The sequence below is a fragment of the Phodopus roborovskii genome, unplaced genomic scaffold, assembly GCF_943737965.1.
Source record: "Phodopus roborovskii unplaced genomic scaffold, PHOROB, whole genome shotgun sequence".
Classification (NCBI taxonomy): Eukaryota; Metazoa; Chordata; class Mammalia; order Rodentia; family Cricetidae; genus Phodopus; species Phodopus roborovskii.
This window is the reverse complement of record NW_026126585.1, coordinates 4,592,017-4,610,263: the sequence shown is the minus strand read 5'-3', so window position 1 is coordinate 4,610,263 and position 18,247 is coordinate 4,592,017. Positions and strand designations below refer to the sequence as shown.

The 18,247-nt window shown below is 49.3% G+C and overlaps 1 protein-coding gene across 1 annotated transcript in view; it reads right to left on the bottom strand.

Annotated features, from left to right (window-relative positions):
* Positions 1–18,247, bottom strand: part of Tfcp2l1 (transcription factor CP2 like 1) — a 53,289-nt gene that overhangs the window by 22,110 nt on the left and 12,932 nt on the right. Inside the window, exons 3-5 of the mRNA XM_051204093.1 lie at positions 2,333–2,409; positions 1,752–1,857; positions 548–654 (exon numbers count right to left, since the gene is read on the bottom strand). Of these exons, the coding sequence (XP_051060050.1) occupies positions 548–654; positions 1,752–1,857; positions 2,333–2,409 (290 nt within the window). The remainder of the gene's footprint in view (positions 1–547; positions 655–1,751; positions 1,858–2,332; positions 2,410–18,247) is intronic.

The window sequence follows — 18,247 nt, the reverse complement described above, 5'->3', positions numbered from 1 at the left end:
CCCCATGGCTCCAATACCCTGATTTACTTTTTAATGGGGTGGTACGTAGGTGTTTGTGTGCATCCACAGAGATTAGAGATCAACCTCAGGTGTGACTGCCCCCCCCATGAAGTCTACCTTGATTTTTTGAGCTGGGGTCTCTCACTGGCCTGGAACTCACTAATTGAACTAGGCCAACTGGTCTACCTGCTTTCACTCCCCCCGCCACACACACACACACACACACACACACCCCACAGTGCATCACCATTCCAGTCTTATGTGGAGGACTGAACTCAGGTCTTCAAGCTTTTGTGACTAGTACTTTACAGACTGAGCCATTTCCCTAGCCTTGGAAATACTAAATCTTTTTTGACCTCACAGCATTCTATAAGCAAGAAGCCAAATGCAATTCTACAACATTCCAAGTCCTTGCTTCAACTCTCCTGACCCGAGAGCCTGAGTATGTCTACCCATCCTTTGTCCTCCCTCAGCTACTCTTCCATTCAACAGACAGCCATCTTGGCTGGCCAACACGCTACTCCCCAAAGCTCTCATGTTTGCTTACCTGAATGAACGCAGATGCTCTTTTTGCTGGATCCCACAAAAATTCCACAGCATTCAGTTGGGTTGGACTGGCCCTGGGGTCCAAGATACCAACAGACAGTGGAATATCTGTACACACACACACACAAAAGTGCGACCGTCAGCCTCTCCCAAACACGGAGGGGAAGGATCCCAGGTATGGGCCTACACTCCTGTAGTTTGAAACCACAGCTGATCTAAAAGTATGCTTTGCCCATCTCTGCTAACAGATAGCCTGACAGAAATTTCTGTGCCTTGCTTGAGGTCTTTACCCTTTCCTGTGAAAGTTTCCCTTGATTTCCATCTGGAAGTACCACCAGGCTGATGTCCTGGTATACATACCCTATCATCACCCTTATTTTCCCAAAGCACAGCTGAGGGCTGTGGGCAAAGCCAGGTTGTCAGTACCTGAGGCCCCCAGCTCGGTGATATACCCGCCCTTCCCTAACCACTTATCAAAACCCTTGAAGGAGCCAGGCATGATGGCACATGATAAACTCAAGAGGCAGAGGCAGGTGGATTTCCGTGAGTTTGAATTCAGCATGGTCTACACTGAGTTTCAAACCTTTAAGGCTTTGCACTCTTCTATAGAGAACTCCCTGAGAGTAGCATCCAGCGGCTTGAGTTACCAATGAAAGCTCTCATGATCTCCCCTCCGTCCCTCCCTCCCTCTTTCCATATGGGCATGGGATACTCATCCAGGGCATGTGTTTATGTATGCACATGCACACACACATACATGAAGATCAGAGGTAAACCTTGATTGCCACTCTTCACCATGGTTTTTGGAACACGGACTCTCATGGTACCTGAAGCGCATCAACTCAACCCAGCTAGCTGGCCAGTGAGCACTAGGGATCTGCCTGTCTGTGCGTCCCCATAGCTGGGATTACACCACGCATGGCTTCTTTTTACATAGGTTCTAGGGTTGAACTCAGGTCCTCATGCTTACATTTGACCAGCTGAGCTATCTTATCAGTCTGCTCTCTTTCAGACTCACTATATACAGACCGACACGGCCTCAACCTCAATGTCGGCCTGTGCATCCCCAGTACCGAACTGCATGAGTGTACCACCATGCTGGGCTTCACCGTAAGCATAAAGCCAAGTGGCATTCACAAAGAACTACCCCCCCCCCCACCATGATGGCCCAAGTGTTCAGGTTGGTACTGGCTGAAGAGACTCACCAATGTCCAGGATACGGTCCCCAGGCCTGCTCCACCGCCAACCCTCCAACTGCTGGTGTTCTGTGTACTGCAGCCGGCGGTCATGGAAAACTACGCGGATGATACTCTGTGAAAGGCAGATGTCAGAGATGGCTGTATTCAGGGACTGAGGAACCCCAAGAAGAGCATGCATCCCTGTCCCTGGCCGGGGAAAACCCCTTTCCCTCTTTTTGGGGCCTTTCTCTCCTCAGAGACCCCCAAGAACGTGAACAATGGTGTGGCCGGTGAGAAGGGTGCGGCCTCCCGTTGTTTCCAGTGTTTTCCAGTGTTTTGACAGCTTGGCATGCACGCCTAACTAATGTGCTGTTCTGTGCAGGTAAGAAAGGCTTAATTGAGGGCAAAATCAGGTAACCCAGAGCCACCAACGTAAGCCACTCTACCCTGCTCCACTGCCTACCCAACCCATGGGGACAGTGCACTCCAGAAACCGGGATGGGACCGTAGCTCAAGGATGAGGAGGAAGCTGCCTCTCCCTTGAATTCCTCCCTACAACTCCAGCCCCCAGGCACCCAGACCCCGTCGTGAAGTGAAGACTCGCTCACCTTCACGTACTTCGTGTTCAGATCTTGGAAGTCCCCGAGCTTCCGATTCTCCAGCAGCCGGATTTCATATGACTGACCTGAGGGGGGTGGGCAGTACATTTCTTCATTTCTTTTTGTAATTTTATTTTGAGACAGGCTCTCGTGTAGCCTGAGCTGGCCTCAGACTTGCTGGGTAGCTAAGGAGAACCGTGAACCCCTGACCCTCCTGCTTCTGCCTGGCTTATTCACGGGTTCTGGGGCCAGAACCTGGTCCACGTGCTTGCACAGCAAGGACTTTACACGTGCAGTTAAAAAAAAAAATCCAATCTCTCAGAGCCAGAGAGATGGCTCAGCAGTTAAGAGCACTGGCTGCTCATTCAATGGTCCTCAGTTCAATTCCCAGCTCTTACATGGTGGCTCACAACCATCTGTAACTACAGTTCTAGGAGATCTAGACTCTGAAGACACCAGGCACACATGCGGTGTACAGACACATGCAGCCAGAACATCCAAACACATAGTTTTTTGTTGTTGTTTTGTTTTGTTTTTTAAGATAGGATTTCTTGGTTTGACAGCCTGGCTATCCTGAAATTCACTATGTAGACCAGGCTGACCTGGAACTTGCAGAGATCCACCTGCCTGTGCCTCTTGAGTGCTGAGATTAAAGGCGTGCACCACCACTACCTGGCACACAAAATAATTTTTAAAAATCAAAGCTCAAATTCTCAGCCAGGCATATTGGCACTTGGGAGGCAAAGGCAGGTAGATCACTGTGAGTTGCAAGCCAGCCAGGGCTACATGGTGAGATCCTGACTCCAAATAAACAAACAATCCATTTCTCAAGGCTTTATTTAAGCTGCTGTGTTATAAGCTGCCTACTGGGGGAAGACTTTCCCAACCTGAAGTCAAAGAGGCTGGAAAGTCACGTTCTATAAATGTGAACCTGATCCCAACACAAAGCAGTGACAGCAAGCCCAGTGACAACCGGGCACCTTTACAAGTGGCTGATGTAATGGAATGCAGGGAAAGCTGAGGCAGGAGGATTGACAATTCAAGACCACGATAGCCCATGTAGCGAGATTCTTTGTCAAAAATGAAATCAAGGAGCTGGGGAGACAAAGAACCAGACTCCCACAAATTGCCTTCTAACCTTCACACGCATCATATCATCACACACACACACACACACACACACACACACACACACACACACACACTTTAAACAAAAGAGGCAACTAGTTAGAGAAATACATACACCCTCCTTCCTTCACCCAGTTATGGAAACTGGAACTGTGGCCTTAAATAGGACAGACAGTCACAGCAGACAAACTGAGAATTCTAAGGTAAGGTAAGGACCCTGAGCCCCAAATCCAATGGCATGCACAGTGACACTCAGGGGTGGCAGAGAGGGTCAGAGGTGGAGCAAGTGACGTGGCCACACGCCAAGAACTGCCTGGAGACAGCAGAAGGTTAATGGTCAACAGTGGTACCTCCCACAGGTGCCCAGCCCTGTGACTCTTCTCTCCAGCCTTCTAAGCTGCGAGAACCAGCTGCCAAGGAAACAAGCCAAAGGGGCAAAGAAGGGAAATCATTCCAGAAGGGGCAAAGAACCGGAAATCAAACCTTTGGTGCAAACATTTGCTGAGTAACAATTACACAGGGAACACTCTGCAAACCCTGGAGTCTTGAGAGTAAATGGAAGGGCCCCAGTCACATGTGGACCACAGTTTCCTGATCACAGACAGCTTCTGGGTCTGGACCCAAAGCTGGCCATGCACAGTCACATACCCTTCTCTATCCACTACTATGTGCCTGTGGGTGGGTGTGTCTGTAAGTGTGGATGCTCTTCGGTACAATCGCACCAACCTGTGGAGGCCAGAGGACAACAGCCGTCCTTCCTCAGGCATCGGCCAACTTGTGTTTTGAGAGCCTCTCACTGGCCTGTGACTTGTCAAGTTGACTAGATTTTGGCTGGCCAGAGAGCCCCTGGGGTCCACCTGTCTTAGTCTCCCTAGAGCTTGGCTTACAAGAGACTGCCACCATGCCTGACTTTTTTTATGTGAATGCTCGGAACCAAACTTAGCTCCAAGCATTTTTGTCAGCTGAGGTATGTTCTCAGCAACTAAGACTTTTTAAAGCTCTGCTTCTGGGCCCCTGAAACTAGAGTCCAGCACTCCCTAGGCCTGGACATACTAAGAGCCTTCCACACCCTAACTGGTTTTTCCAGTGTCCTTCCCTTTGCTGAAGAATGTAGAAGGTGTTGGCAGAGACCCAAGGCCCAAGTGGTCATTACAAGTTTACAGGAGCCCCAGGGGGGCAATTAGCACTAGCCCCAGGGGGGGCAATTAGCATTGGCCCCAGGCTCTGCAGGGTGACCTCTACTCAGGCCAAGCAGGGTCAACTCCTGGCGGATAGAGAATTATTTCAGTCTGCACCAAGAGGCGGCACTGGCAAGTCAGACCCACTGTGTGGACTGAGGGCAGGATCACAGGGTGGGCTTCTCCATCACCATGGGAATCTAGCCTATGCTCTTCCTGTGTCCTCTCATCTCAAATACACAGGCAAGGACGCCTCTAACCACCTGCCCCTCCCAAGTCATCCTGTTCCTCTTCATCAGCTGCCCTGCCCACGTGAGCCTCAAGGCTAGCACACTAGAGCCAGACTGGATGAGCATGGTCACATAGACCAAAGTCACCAGCCTGGCCCACAGTGCCATCTTGTAACATTCTTGCTCTTGCACGGGAGGAAGGGAACTGGAACTGTGAAGGTCTGGACCGTATCTGGGGACCTCTGTGTAATTGTTGGGGTTCTTGCTGTTTTGGGGGGAGGGTTGGTTTTTTGAGGCAGGGTTTCTCTGTGCTGCCCTGACCATCACCCTGGTACTCACTCTGTAGAGCAGGCTGGCCTCAAACTCAAGAGATTCTCCTGCCTCTGACTCCCGAGGTTCGGGCCGCCGCCACCACCACCCAGCTCACTGCTGGCACGTAGTAGGTGCTGTACGAAAGCTTCTGTGTGGGTTCATAGTCTGGTGTGTATTGTGTAGTGTGCTTAAGTGCAAATGCATGCGCACACACGGAGGCTAGATGGTGTCCTCCCTGTCAATCACTCCCCGCCGTATCTTTTTGTGGTTTGGTTTTTGTTTGACTGGTTGGTGGGTTGCTGTTGTCTTCTTTGAGACGGGATCTCTCTATGTAGCTCTGACTGGCTTGTGACTTCCTATACAGAGCAGGCTGGGCTCGAACTCACAAGAAATCTGCCTGCCTCTGCCTCTCAAACTCTGGGATTAAATGAGTATGCTGTGCATGACACCTGTTTCTTTTGAGACAGGAGTCCCTCAATCCAGCGAGGCTGGTAAACCAGCCATCCCCTGGGAACCAGCTGTCTCCACCTTCTCAATGCTGGGAACTGGGAAGCAAAGCCAACTTTTCTTCCTGTTTTAAATTTTCACTTAAAAGTTTTATTTATGTGTGTAAGCCTGTAAAGGCCAAGGAAGCGTGTTAGAGTCATTGGCACTTGTGAGCCTCGTGGTGTGGGTGCTGGGCCCTTAGAAAGAGTATCAGGTGCTCATAACCCAAGTCATCTCTCCAGCCCCATCACGACCAGCTTTTTTTATGTGATTTCTAGGGGTCCAACTCAAATCCTCATGCTTGCACAGCAAACGTCCTACCAACTGAGCCACTCCCCCCCAGCCCCAATTTCAAATCCTTTACAATGCTCTCCTGTGTTAGAACCATGGGGTTTTGCAAAGGGTTTAACACATTCCTGCTCTCAAAGGTTTGTCATTGTCCAGGTCTAAAGCAGAATTTGAATAACTCCTTCAGAGAGAAGGGGACAGGAATGCCGGGTGCGCTCGCTCATCCTGATGAGCATGTGAAGCAAGGCTGGAGCGTGCAGGGAGCATGGGAGAGGGCTCTGAAGAACAGGCAGGGTGTCTGTGGAGCCAAGGGAAGGAATGAATATGATACAAATGGCAAGCAAAGTGCAGCAGGCGTGCGGGTTTCCTCTGGAGAATGATGAGGGACCGCTTCACTCAGGGAGTAGACCGGAGGCACAGGCTCCGGGATATCGATTTGTCAGCGTCTCTCAACTAGCCAGGAGTAGCATGAGTCCCATGGGACAAAAGCAGAGGCCCACAGAGGTTCCCAGGACAAGCCAGGCAGTTGTTGCTATCTGGAAGGCATGTGCTTAAGGCTACCCTGAACATCCTCCAACATCCTTCTTCCAAGTTAAGATCTTTTCCAACATCCTAAGCAATTATTTAGGAATGGAGAGGAGGAAAGAATCCCTACCGGAAATGGGAGTTTCCATTTCAGAGTTATGCAACAGAGGGGCTTCCCAGATAACTGGGAAGGACCTTGAACTTCTGATCTTCCTGCCTCTGCTTCCACAGTATTGAGATTACAGATTATGATGCACCATTACCCTCAAAGCATGGGGTCATTGGACACTGGGGTCAAACCCCAGGCTTTGTTTGTGTTAGGTACCAACCTAGTTACATCCTCAGTCAGTCACTCACCACTTTAAACTTGAATCAATATTTTCAAGCACATATCACATCTTCACATAAAACATCTTAATCCACGCACACCTTTAGTCCCAGCACTCAGGAAGCAGAAACCGGAGGATCTCTGAGTTCGAGGCCAGCCTGGTCCTCAGAGTTCCAGGGCAGCCAGGGCTATACAGAGGAAGCCTGTCTCAAAAAGCAAATGCAAAATAACCAACCTAACAAAAAAACACTCATAATTATGCACCATTAAAAAAATCATGATGGACGGGCGGTGGTGGTGCACAACTTCAGTCCCAGCACCAGGGAGGCAGAGGTGGGCAGATCTCTGTGAGTTCAAGGTCAGCCTGGTCTACGGAGCGAGTTCCAGGACAGGCTCCAAAGCAATAGAGACACCCTGTCTCAAAAAACCAAAAATAAATAATGTGACAGCTCTGACACTTAGCTTGAGCGGGTGCTGGGAGGTCTGAGGGTCCCAGCTGTCAGGGGCAGGCAGGCAGGCTGCGCCAGCACCTCCGGGAAAGACCCAGCCCAGCACCACACTTACAATTGTTAAAGGCCCTGCCAAAGGACAGCAGGGAAGGAGCCCAGGTCACTTTGTGATGTAAACTAGCTCCTGACAGGTGGCTCCCAGCCCAACCCAGGGAGCCAAGGTGACCTGGGAGGGGCAGGAACTGAGGCCTGACTCACACCACCCACTCAAACTAAGAAGTACTGTCCCTCCCAAAGGAGGGGTGGGGACTCCCTGGAGTAATTTAAATTCAGCCTGACTTCACCTCTACCTCAGAGGTGGCCACCAGAATGGGCAAGGCCATTTGTGGATTTGGTTGGTGTTGCCTGTTAGGTCCCTTACCCTTTCCTTTCCTGACCTGACCTAGGTAGGTAGAAGGGTAGTGATCCCCCACCCACCAGCTATGTGAATGTTACTTTCTTCTTTCCCTTAACACAGTAGTTCCCAAAGGACACTTTAACGGGGCTCGCCTAAGATCATTAGGAAATACAGATATTCGCATCACAGTGGCTAGGACCCTGCCATTGGAATGAGGATGCAGCTCAGGACCACGAAGCTGGGGAAGGGCAAGGTCAATTCTACCATAACACACCTAACACAAATAAGAGAGCTGGAGATGGTGATCCGAACCAAGAAGAACATGGAATCTTCCCCACCCCCAGGAAAGATTGAAAAAGGCTAAAGAAAAAACAGTAACAAAGTGTGGTTCACATCAGCTTATCAATACGTAAACAAACAGGGAAGACTGCTAACATCCTCGCAAGACACTACAGGAAGATTGGTCAGGGTCTAGAATCAATCACCCAGGAGGCAAACCTTTGGGCAAGTCTGTGAGGAACTCTCTAGGTTAGGCTAACTACGGTGGGAAGGCCTACCCTAATGTGGACAACCCCATTCCATGGGCAGGGGGCTAAGTGAAGTCAAAGGACAGGGTGAGCTGAAATCCAGTGCCATAGTCCCTGCTTCCTGGCAGTGTGCCCAGCTGCCTCACCCTGGTACTGCTGAGCCTTCCCTGCAGTGATGGACTGGGAACCAAAACAGCCCAAGAGTTGCTTTTATCGGGCATCGTCACTGCAGGAAGACAAGTAACTAATGACCTCAGACACCTCTCCACCAGGACACACCAAGCCTCAAACTCGGGGTTCAGCAAGAGACTCAGCTTCAATATATAAGGTGGAACATGGTAAAGGAAGGTTCCAAACCTCAGTCTGCCTTGGACATCTATAAATATGCACACACAGTAACATGTACACACATAATGCACATAATACATACACACAATGCACATATGCACACATATAATACATACATATACACATAATATACATACAATACATACACAATATACATAATACACACAGAATACATACATATACACATAATACACATACAATACATACACATAATACCCTCACACACATCAGAAAACACACATAATACACACATGCAATACAGTGCGCAAACACACACCCAGATACACATACAAACACACATGCGCACGCACGCATATACACATACACATGTACACACAAACAAATAGCACAAAAGAAAAATACTTGCACAAATCTGTATTGAACAGCAGTACTGAACAGCAGTACTGATAGCTAAACCCTGAAAACATACTTAAATGATCCACCATTGTGTTTCCAGAAAACTGTAACACAAAAGCAGAGAACAAGGCACTCACATTCACTTAGGGTCCAAGTTGGCATCATCTGGGCAGAGGAGGCAAACCTAATTGAGTAACAGTATACAGTTACCTGGCCTGCATCCTTCAGTATAACGGTAGACAGGGAATGTCAAAACAGGTGCAGGCTAACCAGCTGAATACAACACCTCATCCTCCAGGGAGCTTCAATTAGGCCAGAAACCTGATTGAAACAAGATCTTATCAAGGGCTAGAGTGTGGTCCTGTGAAAAAACCCTCACCTTGCATGCTCAGGGCCCTGGGTTTGATTCCCAGCACATTAAAATGGGGGGGGGGGGTTGGGTGGGCCGTGGCAGGTCAGGGTCACACTATGCAGCCTTGGCTGACCTCCAGCTCACAAAGATCCACCTGTCTCTGCCTCCTGAGTGCTGTACTTAAAGTTGGGCCCCACCATGCCAGGACCTTCTGAACACCGTTGAGGCATACGGCAGGTCCTACTATAATATCAGTACTAAACTTCCTCAGTTTGGGAATATAAAACAATGTCCTTGGCATTGGGATGGCTCAGCTTGTAAAGGTGCCTGGCACTAAGTCTAGACACCCGAGTTCAAGTTTAGGACTCACATGGTAGGAGGACGGAACAGGTTGTCTGACCTGCACAAATACATGCACACACACATAAATAAGCAAAATTTTAAACTGTTAAAAAAAAAAGCCCTTGTTCTCAAGAAATGTATGGTAAATGGGAATAAAGGTTATGTTGTATTGATGAACTCTGAAATGATTCAAGCAACCTTTGGTCTTCACACAGAGGCACACACATGTTCACGTGCACTGACACACACACACACACACACACACACACACACCTACCTATTATAGATGTAAAGGCAGATAAACACATACAGATACACTCACACAAGCTATCTTCTGACCACCACCTGTCACTAGTATAGACACACACAGACACATAACAAATATACAGATACTAAAAATAAGTAAAATAATAAAATTCCAAATGCCTTGAGAGAACATACAAAATCAGAGTATATTGTGAGTAAATGTGAAGGAACACAAACCAAGAAGACTGGCAAGTGCCTGGATTCCAGGCCACAGGTGATGATCAAGACAACAGTGGTTGCTATTTATTCTTGCAGGGTCAAGCTGGTACCCTAAGGCTCATCAGACAGGTGGGCATTGAGAAAAGGGAACCAATTAGAAGGTACAGAATGTGACCAAGTCCTATCAATGGAACAGAAGGAAGCTGCCGCCCAAGGAGCTAAGACTCTACAGTGCAGCAACAGGAGATGTAGTAGCTCAGTTGGTCCAGCACTCACCTAGTGTGCACGAGGCCCTGGGTTTGCAACCCAGCACCGCACAAACGCCATAGAGGAGCACACCTGTAATCTTCCCAGAGATCAGGGGAGGCGAGAGGATCAGGAGTTCTAGATCCTTTTAGGCAACATTGCACTAAGTCGGCCTGGGATCTCTGAGACCCTGTCTTGAAAACCAAAGAGCCCGCTGGGTGTTGGTGGCGAATGCCTTTGATCCCAGCCCTTGGGAAGTAGAGGCAGGCAGATCTCTGTGAGTTCAAGACCAGCCTGGTCTATAAGAGCTAGTTCCAGGATGGGCTCCAAAGCTACACAGGGAAACCCTGTCTCTAAAAAACAAACAAAGAACCCACAGTGCACTCTGATAGAAGGTCCAGGAGGGTGCTAACATGCCCAAGGCTGAGGTGCCCTGTAGATCAGTGGCAGACTCAGCAACCCGAAGCCTAGACCAAAACAAGAAGAGAAAAAGGAGACAGGATCTGGGAAGATGCCCTGGAGTTGAGTCCAGACCCTCCCAAGTTTGTTATGTGTCCAAACAATTTATGGTTTTGGTTTTTGTGGAATGTGTGTGTGTGTGTGAGAGAGAGAGAGAGAGAGAGCGAGAGTTAAGTGTGTATTGCTGCATATGCATGTGTGCACAGGTTCCTGGGTACCATGCCGCGGCCACAAAGGACACTGGGTGCCCTGCTCTATCATCCTGACGTATTCCCTTGAAGCAGCATCTCATCTGGAACTAGGCTGGCAGCCAGTAAACCCGTTATCCTCCTGTCTCCACCCCGACAGCCCTGGGGGTGACTGATGCTAGCTCAAGGCGCACCCATCATTTAACGTATGGGCTGGGGATCCGAACTCTGGTCCTCATGTTGGCCCAGTAAGCATTCTACCCATTGAGCCATCTCCCCAGCTTCCAAAGAAAGTTTTCAGCCTCCCTGTGTCTCTTTCTTAACGGGACATAATGCTGTCTTCAGCACTTCTTGTGAGCGCTCTCCATGACCACAACAGTCAGGTAAGGGCTGAGCTTTCCTTACCTGCCCCAGCCCTGTGCCAGCCGCTCTAAACTGCACAAATAACTCCTGCAGTACCACCATCCTAGACACCAAATGACCCAGCGCTCAAGGTCACTAAGCTAGGAGGCAGCCTAGCAGAGAGCCATCCCCAGAACTTGAACTCTGCCGGGCAGTCCAAGTGTCTCCCAGAAGCCAGCTCCTATGTGCACAGTGCTGTCCAGAGCAGCCTATCCCAGCTGGCCTCCACTGGGCAGGGCCTACCAGGTGCCTTTGCAAGAACGGCATACAAACTAGAATAGCTCTCTACCCAATGGGCAGATCCCAGAGCAGGGCCTTCTGCCCAGATCACCATGTTCCCAAGAACAGGAGGCAATTGCCCTGGCCAGTCAAGATTTACAGATTGTTTACTTTCCAACAGTTGCTGGTTTGGGTAATGAATGCCACATAAACTATATAAGAGGCCCTTGTCGCCCCAGAGAAAAAGGAGGGCAATGTGCCAAGAGTCCTGTAAGAATGACGGGGAGGTCACCCTCTCACTCCCTCTCGTTCTGCCACCATCTTGGTTCCGAGTCCCCTGCACAAAATGCCTGGTGAAGTCACAGAAACCATCCCTGTTACAGAACAGGAGGAGTTGCCACAGCCTCAGGCTGAGACAGGATCAGAAACAGACCAAGAAGACTTCACACAGCAAGGCCGGCTGGTGGCAACAGCTGAACCGGATGAAGAACTGGTCAGTAGAGCAAAACAGAGTCAGAGTGAAAAGAAGGCGAAGAAGGCTGGGTCCGAACTGGGTATTCAGCAGCTTACGGGGTTCCTAGAGTCGCTCTGTGGAAATCTAAAAACATTCTCTTTATCGTCACAAAACCAGGCATCTACAAGCACCCAGCTTCAGACGCCTACATAGTTTCTGGAGGAGCCAAGATTGAAGATTTGCCTCAGCTGTTCAAGGGGAAGCTGTTTCAAACATTGAAGCAAACACTCAGGCTCCGACCCAACAAGAGAATGAGGAGGAAGAGGTCGGTGAAACAGGTTAAGGACCTAGAATTGGTCAAGTGACAAGCAGATGCGGCAAGAGTAAGTAATGATATTGTGAACCCTGTTGTGGAATTAACAATGTAACTATTTGACGGCAAGGGCACCTCCCCTTTCTGATGTTTCAAAAGGGGAGCTACAGCGTGGTTTGAAATTTGTACTTACTGTTTATGTCACTAATAAAAGTTATGGCTTCTTGTCGGAGGGCGGGAAAAAAGTGAAGGTGTTGGGCAGTGGTGGTGCGCATGTCTTTAATCTTTAATCTCAGCCCTTGGGAGGCAGAGGTGGTCGGATGTTTGTGAGTTCGAGGCCAGCCTGGTGTACAGAGCGAATTCCAGGACAGCCAGAGCTACACAAAGAAACCTTGTCTCACAAAAGGGGGGGGGGGGCGAGCAGGACAACCACAGTGAGGTGGCCATGCAGCAGGACGGGAGTATCTGTCCTGTCACCGCAGTGCACATGGTGTCACGCAAGCACCCGTGACCATGACTGAGTACACTCAGTCAAGGAGACAGCACACTGCAGGGACAAAGGCCTTTCTGTCCAGGGGCCCAAGTCCCCACCCAGAAGGGCCATGACCTATGTAACCTTGGAAGACCTTAACCTCTTTCCTACAATGAGTCATGGATGAAGTATCATGCCTGGTGGCACACGGTAGGCCCCCGGTCAGAATATACAAAGTCGTTCCGTGCAGGAAAGTACCTCCCCCGCGGAAAGAAAGCTATAGCCTGCACGCTTAAGAGAGAAGGGGCTGCTGTCGGGGCTGAGGCAGGTGAAACCCCAGAGGAGCATCAAGTGCCTTGTGGGGCAAAGAGTGAGGAAATGCTCAAGGCACAAATGAGAGAGGAGCCAGGCGGAGGGACTTACAGCATCGGCAGGACAACGTGAGACTGAAATATGACGGAAGACCCATGTTAACCTGTAAACGTGCAGGGAGAACAGGAAAAGAACAGCACATGCATTCAGGGAGGGAGGGAGAGAGAGAGAGAGAGAACAGCAAAGGAGAGACAGCTCTCTCCTCTCACCATGTGGGTCCCAGGGACCAAACTCATGTCATCAGACTTGGGGGCAAGCACCTTCACCTGCTGAGCCATCTTGCCAACCCAGGAGACATGTATGTATGTATGCATATGTATGTATGTATGTATTTTGTGTGTGGAGGCCAGAGGTCCATGCCAGGTGTCATCCTCTACCATTGGCCACATTGTTTTGAGACAGGGTCTCTCACTGAACCTGGAGCGCACTGATTTGGAGAGGCTGGCTGGCCAGTGAGCTCTAGGGAGTCACTTGTCTTTATCTTCCCAACATTGGGATTGAAAGTATGCGCTACTAACCCTGTAACCCCCCCCCCATGGGTGTTGGGGATTGAACTTGGGTCCTCAAGCTTTACACTGACTGCGATATCTCATCTCTCTAGCCTGACAAACTCCTTACAGAAGCGTTTCTAACACAAGTGTAGGCAGAGGGAAAGCACTACCGGGCAACTACAGCGACCATGGTTTGCCCCACAGCAGGCAGAAAGGGGGTCAAGCCACAGCCAAGTGGCTTCCTCAGCTCAAGGTATTTAACAGCTGCACAGGAGGACAGGTAACTGCGCAGAAACCCAACACACTGTCTTATTTCAGTCTTCAAGGCCAACATTACTAGCAATCAAAAAAAAAAAAAAAAAAAAAACACAGCATGATGATCCCCAGTGATATATGCCCTGCCAAGGCACTGGTGGCTTCCACACCTCTCGGGCCAGAAATGCAGAGTCTAAATGTCATCCTACAAAACTCAGAGGGACTCATGAAATGGCTCGGTGAATTAAGTCCTTACTGTGCAAGCATGAGGGCCTGAGTTTGATTCCTGGAACCAATGTTTTGTTTTTTTAAAAAAGGGTGGGGGAGGGATGGAGGCCATAGTTAATGCACACACCTTTAAAATCAGCAGGAAGGAGATAGCTCTGTCGCTCTGTGAGAATTCCAGGTGCCAGGGCTATACAAAGAGACTGAAACCCCCCAAAAAACCAAAAACAACCAACAAAAGAAGGCACAGAGTCCTTGGTGCTCTCTGGCTAGCTAGCCTAGCTGACTGTGAGTTCCAGGGAGCGAGCATTAGACCCTAAGTCAAATAGCAAGTACAAGTTGCTTGTAGGAAGAAGGCCACCACCCACAGGTGTCCTCGGTGTCCTCTGGCCTCCACACATATGTACATGCACACACACATATACATAGAAACCCTCAGAGGGGGCTGGGAGAGCAGAGGGAGAGGATGTGCTTAACACGTGCAAAACCAGCCAGATGGTGGTGATGCATGCCTTTAATCCCAGCACTTGGGAGGCAGAGACAGGAGGATCTGTGAGAGAGAGTTCTAGGCAAGGCTGGTCTACAGAGCAAGTTTCCAGGACAGCCAGGGCTACACAGAGAAACCCTGTGTCCAAAACAAACGCAAACAAGCAATCAGTTCAAGGCCTTGGGTCCCATCCCTAAAACTGTCATTTCCCACCAAAAAAAAAATCTCTCAGAGGGAGAAGGGGGGTTGGACAGCTGGGCACTGGGTACTAAAACAAGTTACAAAGACAGCATGGCAGGGTTGCTAGAATCTAGAGTTTCTTATTGGATGCCCATAATCCAACAATGGGGAAGTTGAGGATTCACAAAGGTTTGATTGATGTCAGCCTGAGCTACACAGTGAGAACCTATCTCAAGAAATAACAAATAATAATAATAATAATATTTAATAATAACGAGGGAGTTCAAAGGCACCCAACCCACAAACACATACACATCAACAATAACACTGATTAATATTCAGAGATAGAAATGCTAATCCAATGACCCGATCATGATTTTAAAAACATTGTAAACTTGTTTAGCACCTGAGAAACAATGAAACCTCTGGTCAAACCGTATCCCTAACCCTAACCACAAGCAAACAAAACATACACGTGTTCATGAACACAAGGGCTGGCGAACTTAGCTCAGAGACAGTTGTTAACTATGAACAAGACCCCAGAACCACACCCACACACACCCTACCCCACCCCACATACACAGAGCCATAACAACTGTCTATCAGCTAACGAACAACTCAAGAAGATATGGTGACATTGCCCGTACAATGCAAGATGGCTCTGTGATTTCAAGGAGTGAAGGTTTTGATGCGTGAATTAAAGAAGTCAGTCTCAAATGGCCAACATTTCCAGGACACCATTAATAAGCACATTAAGGGTCTATACCACCACAGCCAGATTTTTCCCCCCTACATGGGTTCTGAGGGATTGAACCCTCAGAAGCTTCTGTGACAAGTGCTTTACCATCTGAGCCATCTGCCAGCCCCCAAGATGGCAAATTTAATTAAGATAGGATGTGGATTACTGAGCAGTAGATGGTACTCCACTCAATGCCCATTTATTGATGTAATGTACTCAATAAGCTATTTGTCATTCAAAAGGGGTGGGGTGGTGATGACTGCTCATGGACGCCAAGGACAAAAATATTCTAAAATGAATCAAAATGATGTTAGTAGAATATACAAAAAAAAAAAAAAAAAAAACATTAAATTGCCTTTTTTTTTTTTTTTTTTTTTTTTTTTAAGATAGTCTTGCTGCATAGCCTCAGACTGGAAATCCTGCTTCCCCTGTGACATGCTGGGACACAGTGACAACTTGAGACTTGCCACCACACCCAGCTGAATTGTACACTTTAAAATGGGTGGTTTGCACGTTGTAGAAATTACATTCCAATAAAGCTGTTTTCTAAGAATACCTTCCAAAGGCACACCAAGGGTTCGAAAGATGGCTGTAAGAACAGCGTTTGGTTTCACGCACGAGGCAGCTCACAGCCATCTCTAACTCCGCTTTCAATGAATGTGGTATCCTCTTCTGCCCTGCACAGCACCAGGCACACACATGGTGCACACACAAACATTCGGGCTGTGGTGCACATACAAACCAGGGTGGTGACCTGAATGAGAACGGCCCCCCAAAGGCTCATGTTTGAATGCTTTGTCCCCAGTTAGTGCAACTTCTGGGAAAGGATTAGGAGGCCTGACCTGGTTAGAGCAGGTGTAGAGCAAGTGTGTCACTGGCCATGGGCTTGGAAGTTTCAAAAGCCCTCTACAGCCAGGCTCAGGCTCAGGCTCTCTCTCTCTCTCTCTCTCTCTCTCTCTCTCTCTCTCTCTCTCTCTCTCTCTCTCTCTCTCTCTCTCTCCCTCCCTCCCTCCCTGCACATCAGGTTGTAAAGCTCAAAGCTATTGATCCAGCCAGCACCATGCCTGACTGCTTCTTGCTATGACCATGGACTGGCCCTCTAAAACTTTTAGCAAGCCTCCAGTTAAATGCTTTCCTTTATAAGAGTCGTCTTGGTCATAGTGTCTCTTCACAGCAATAGAACACTGACTCAGATATAGTGTAGGATATCTTAAAGATAAATCTTAAAAGAAGGAAAAAGACAGACAAAAGACAGAAGCCAGGCGTGGTGGTGGCTCATGCCTGTAATCTCCAGAAAGTCATAAAAATAAGTATGGCCTGTATGGCTGTAATCCCAGCACTTGGGAAGATCGGTAGTCCAAGGCCATCCCTTAGCCTGGGCTGTATGAGGCCCTAGGAAAGGGGAGAGAGACCTGGAAATAAAAGGAGAGGTAGGAGGAAGGGGAGGAAGATGGGGAGGAGGAAGGGGAGGAGGAAGGGGGAGGAAGATGGGGAGGAGGAAGGGGGAGGAAGATGGGGAGGAGGAAGGGGGGAAAAGATGGGGAGGAGGAGGAGGGGGGAAGATGGGGAGGAGAAAGGGGGGGAAGATGGGGAGGAGAAAGGGGGGGAAGATGGGGAGGAGAAAGGGGAGGAAGATGGGGAGGAGGAAGGGGAGGAAGATGGGGAGGAGGAAGGGGAGGAAGATGGGGAGGAGGAAGGGGAGGAAGATGGGTAGGAGGAAGGGGGGGGAAGATGGGGAGGAGGAAGGGGAGGAAGATGGGGAGGAGGAAGGGGAGGAAGATGGGGAGGAGGAAGGGGAGGAAGATGGGTAGGAGGAAGGGGGGGGAAGATGGGGAGGAGGAAGGGGAGGAAGATGGGGAGGAGGAAGGGGAGGAAGATGGGGAGGAGGAAGGGGAGGAAGATGGGGAGGAGGAAGGGGAGGAAGATGGGGAGGAGGAAGGGGAGGAAGAGGGGGGTAACACTGCATGTCCTGGGGCAGTCAGGCAGTCTCTCTAAGCCTAGTTTACCCACTATGAAGTGAACAGCTGACGTACAAGGGCTAGCTCATGCTTCTATAACCTGGACGCAGTTATAATCACCAGAAATTTGGTCAGCTGTCCTGGTGGCAGACACCCAGGACTCTGCATTTTCCCGTAGGGACACTGGGGCACAGGCACTAATGCATGACTCTGGATTCCTATGAACCCCTGGCCTCTCCTCCCATTCCGGATCCACAGGATCCGTGGTAACAAGCTGGAGAATGGCAGGTCAAGTACCCCAGGTTCTCTCAGGCACAGAGAGCTCTGGATGCAGAGTGCTCTTCAGCCAGCAAGGGGATAACAGACCCGTATGTGTTCAGCCCCGACTTCTCTACTCCATTCTAGCCCACACTACAAAAACAGATCCCTAGCCTTCTGTCCCGAGGCTCAAACACAGGAGAAACTACACACTCTGGGTGCTGTATGAATGCCACCCTTGAGCCCCAGAGAGAAACCAGGAGTGTTCTCACAGACACAAAGATGGTTAGAACCCCACTGTGTAGGTTGAAAAGTGTTATTCCCACACTCTAGGCCTCAGTTTTTCCACCAAGTAAATGGGGTTGGGAGAAGTGGCCCTCAAGTCACTCAAAGGCCTTTTTTATACTAAGACATGTAGAGGGGCTCTAGTTCCAGGACAGCCTCCAGGGGGAAGGAAAGCTTACATCATAAGAATGTATAAATGATCCAGACAT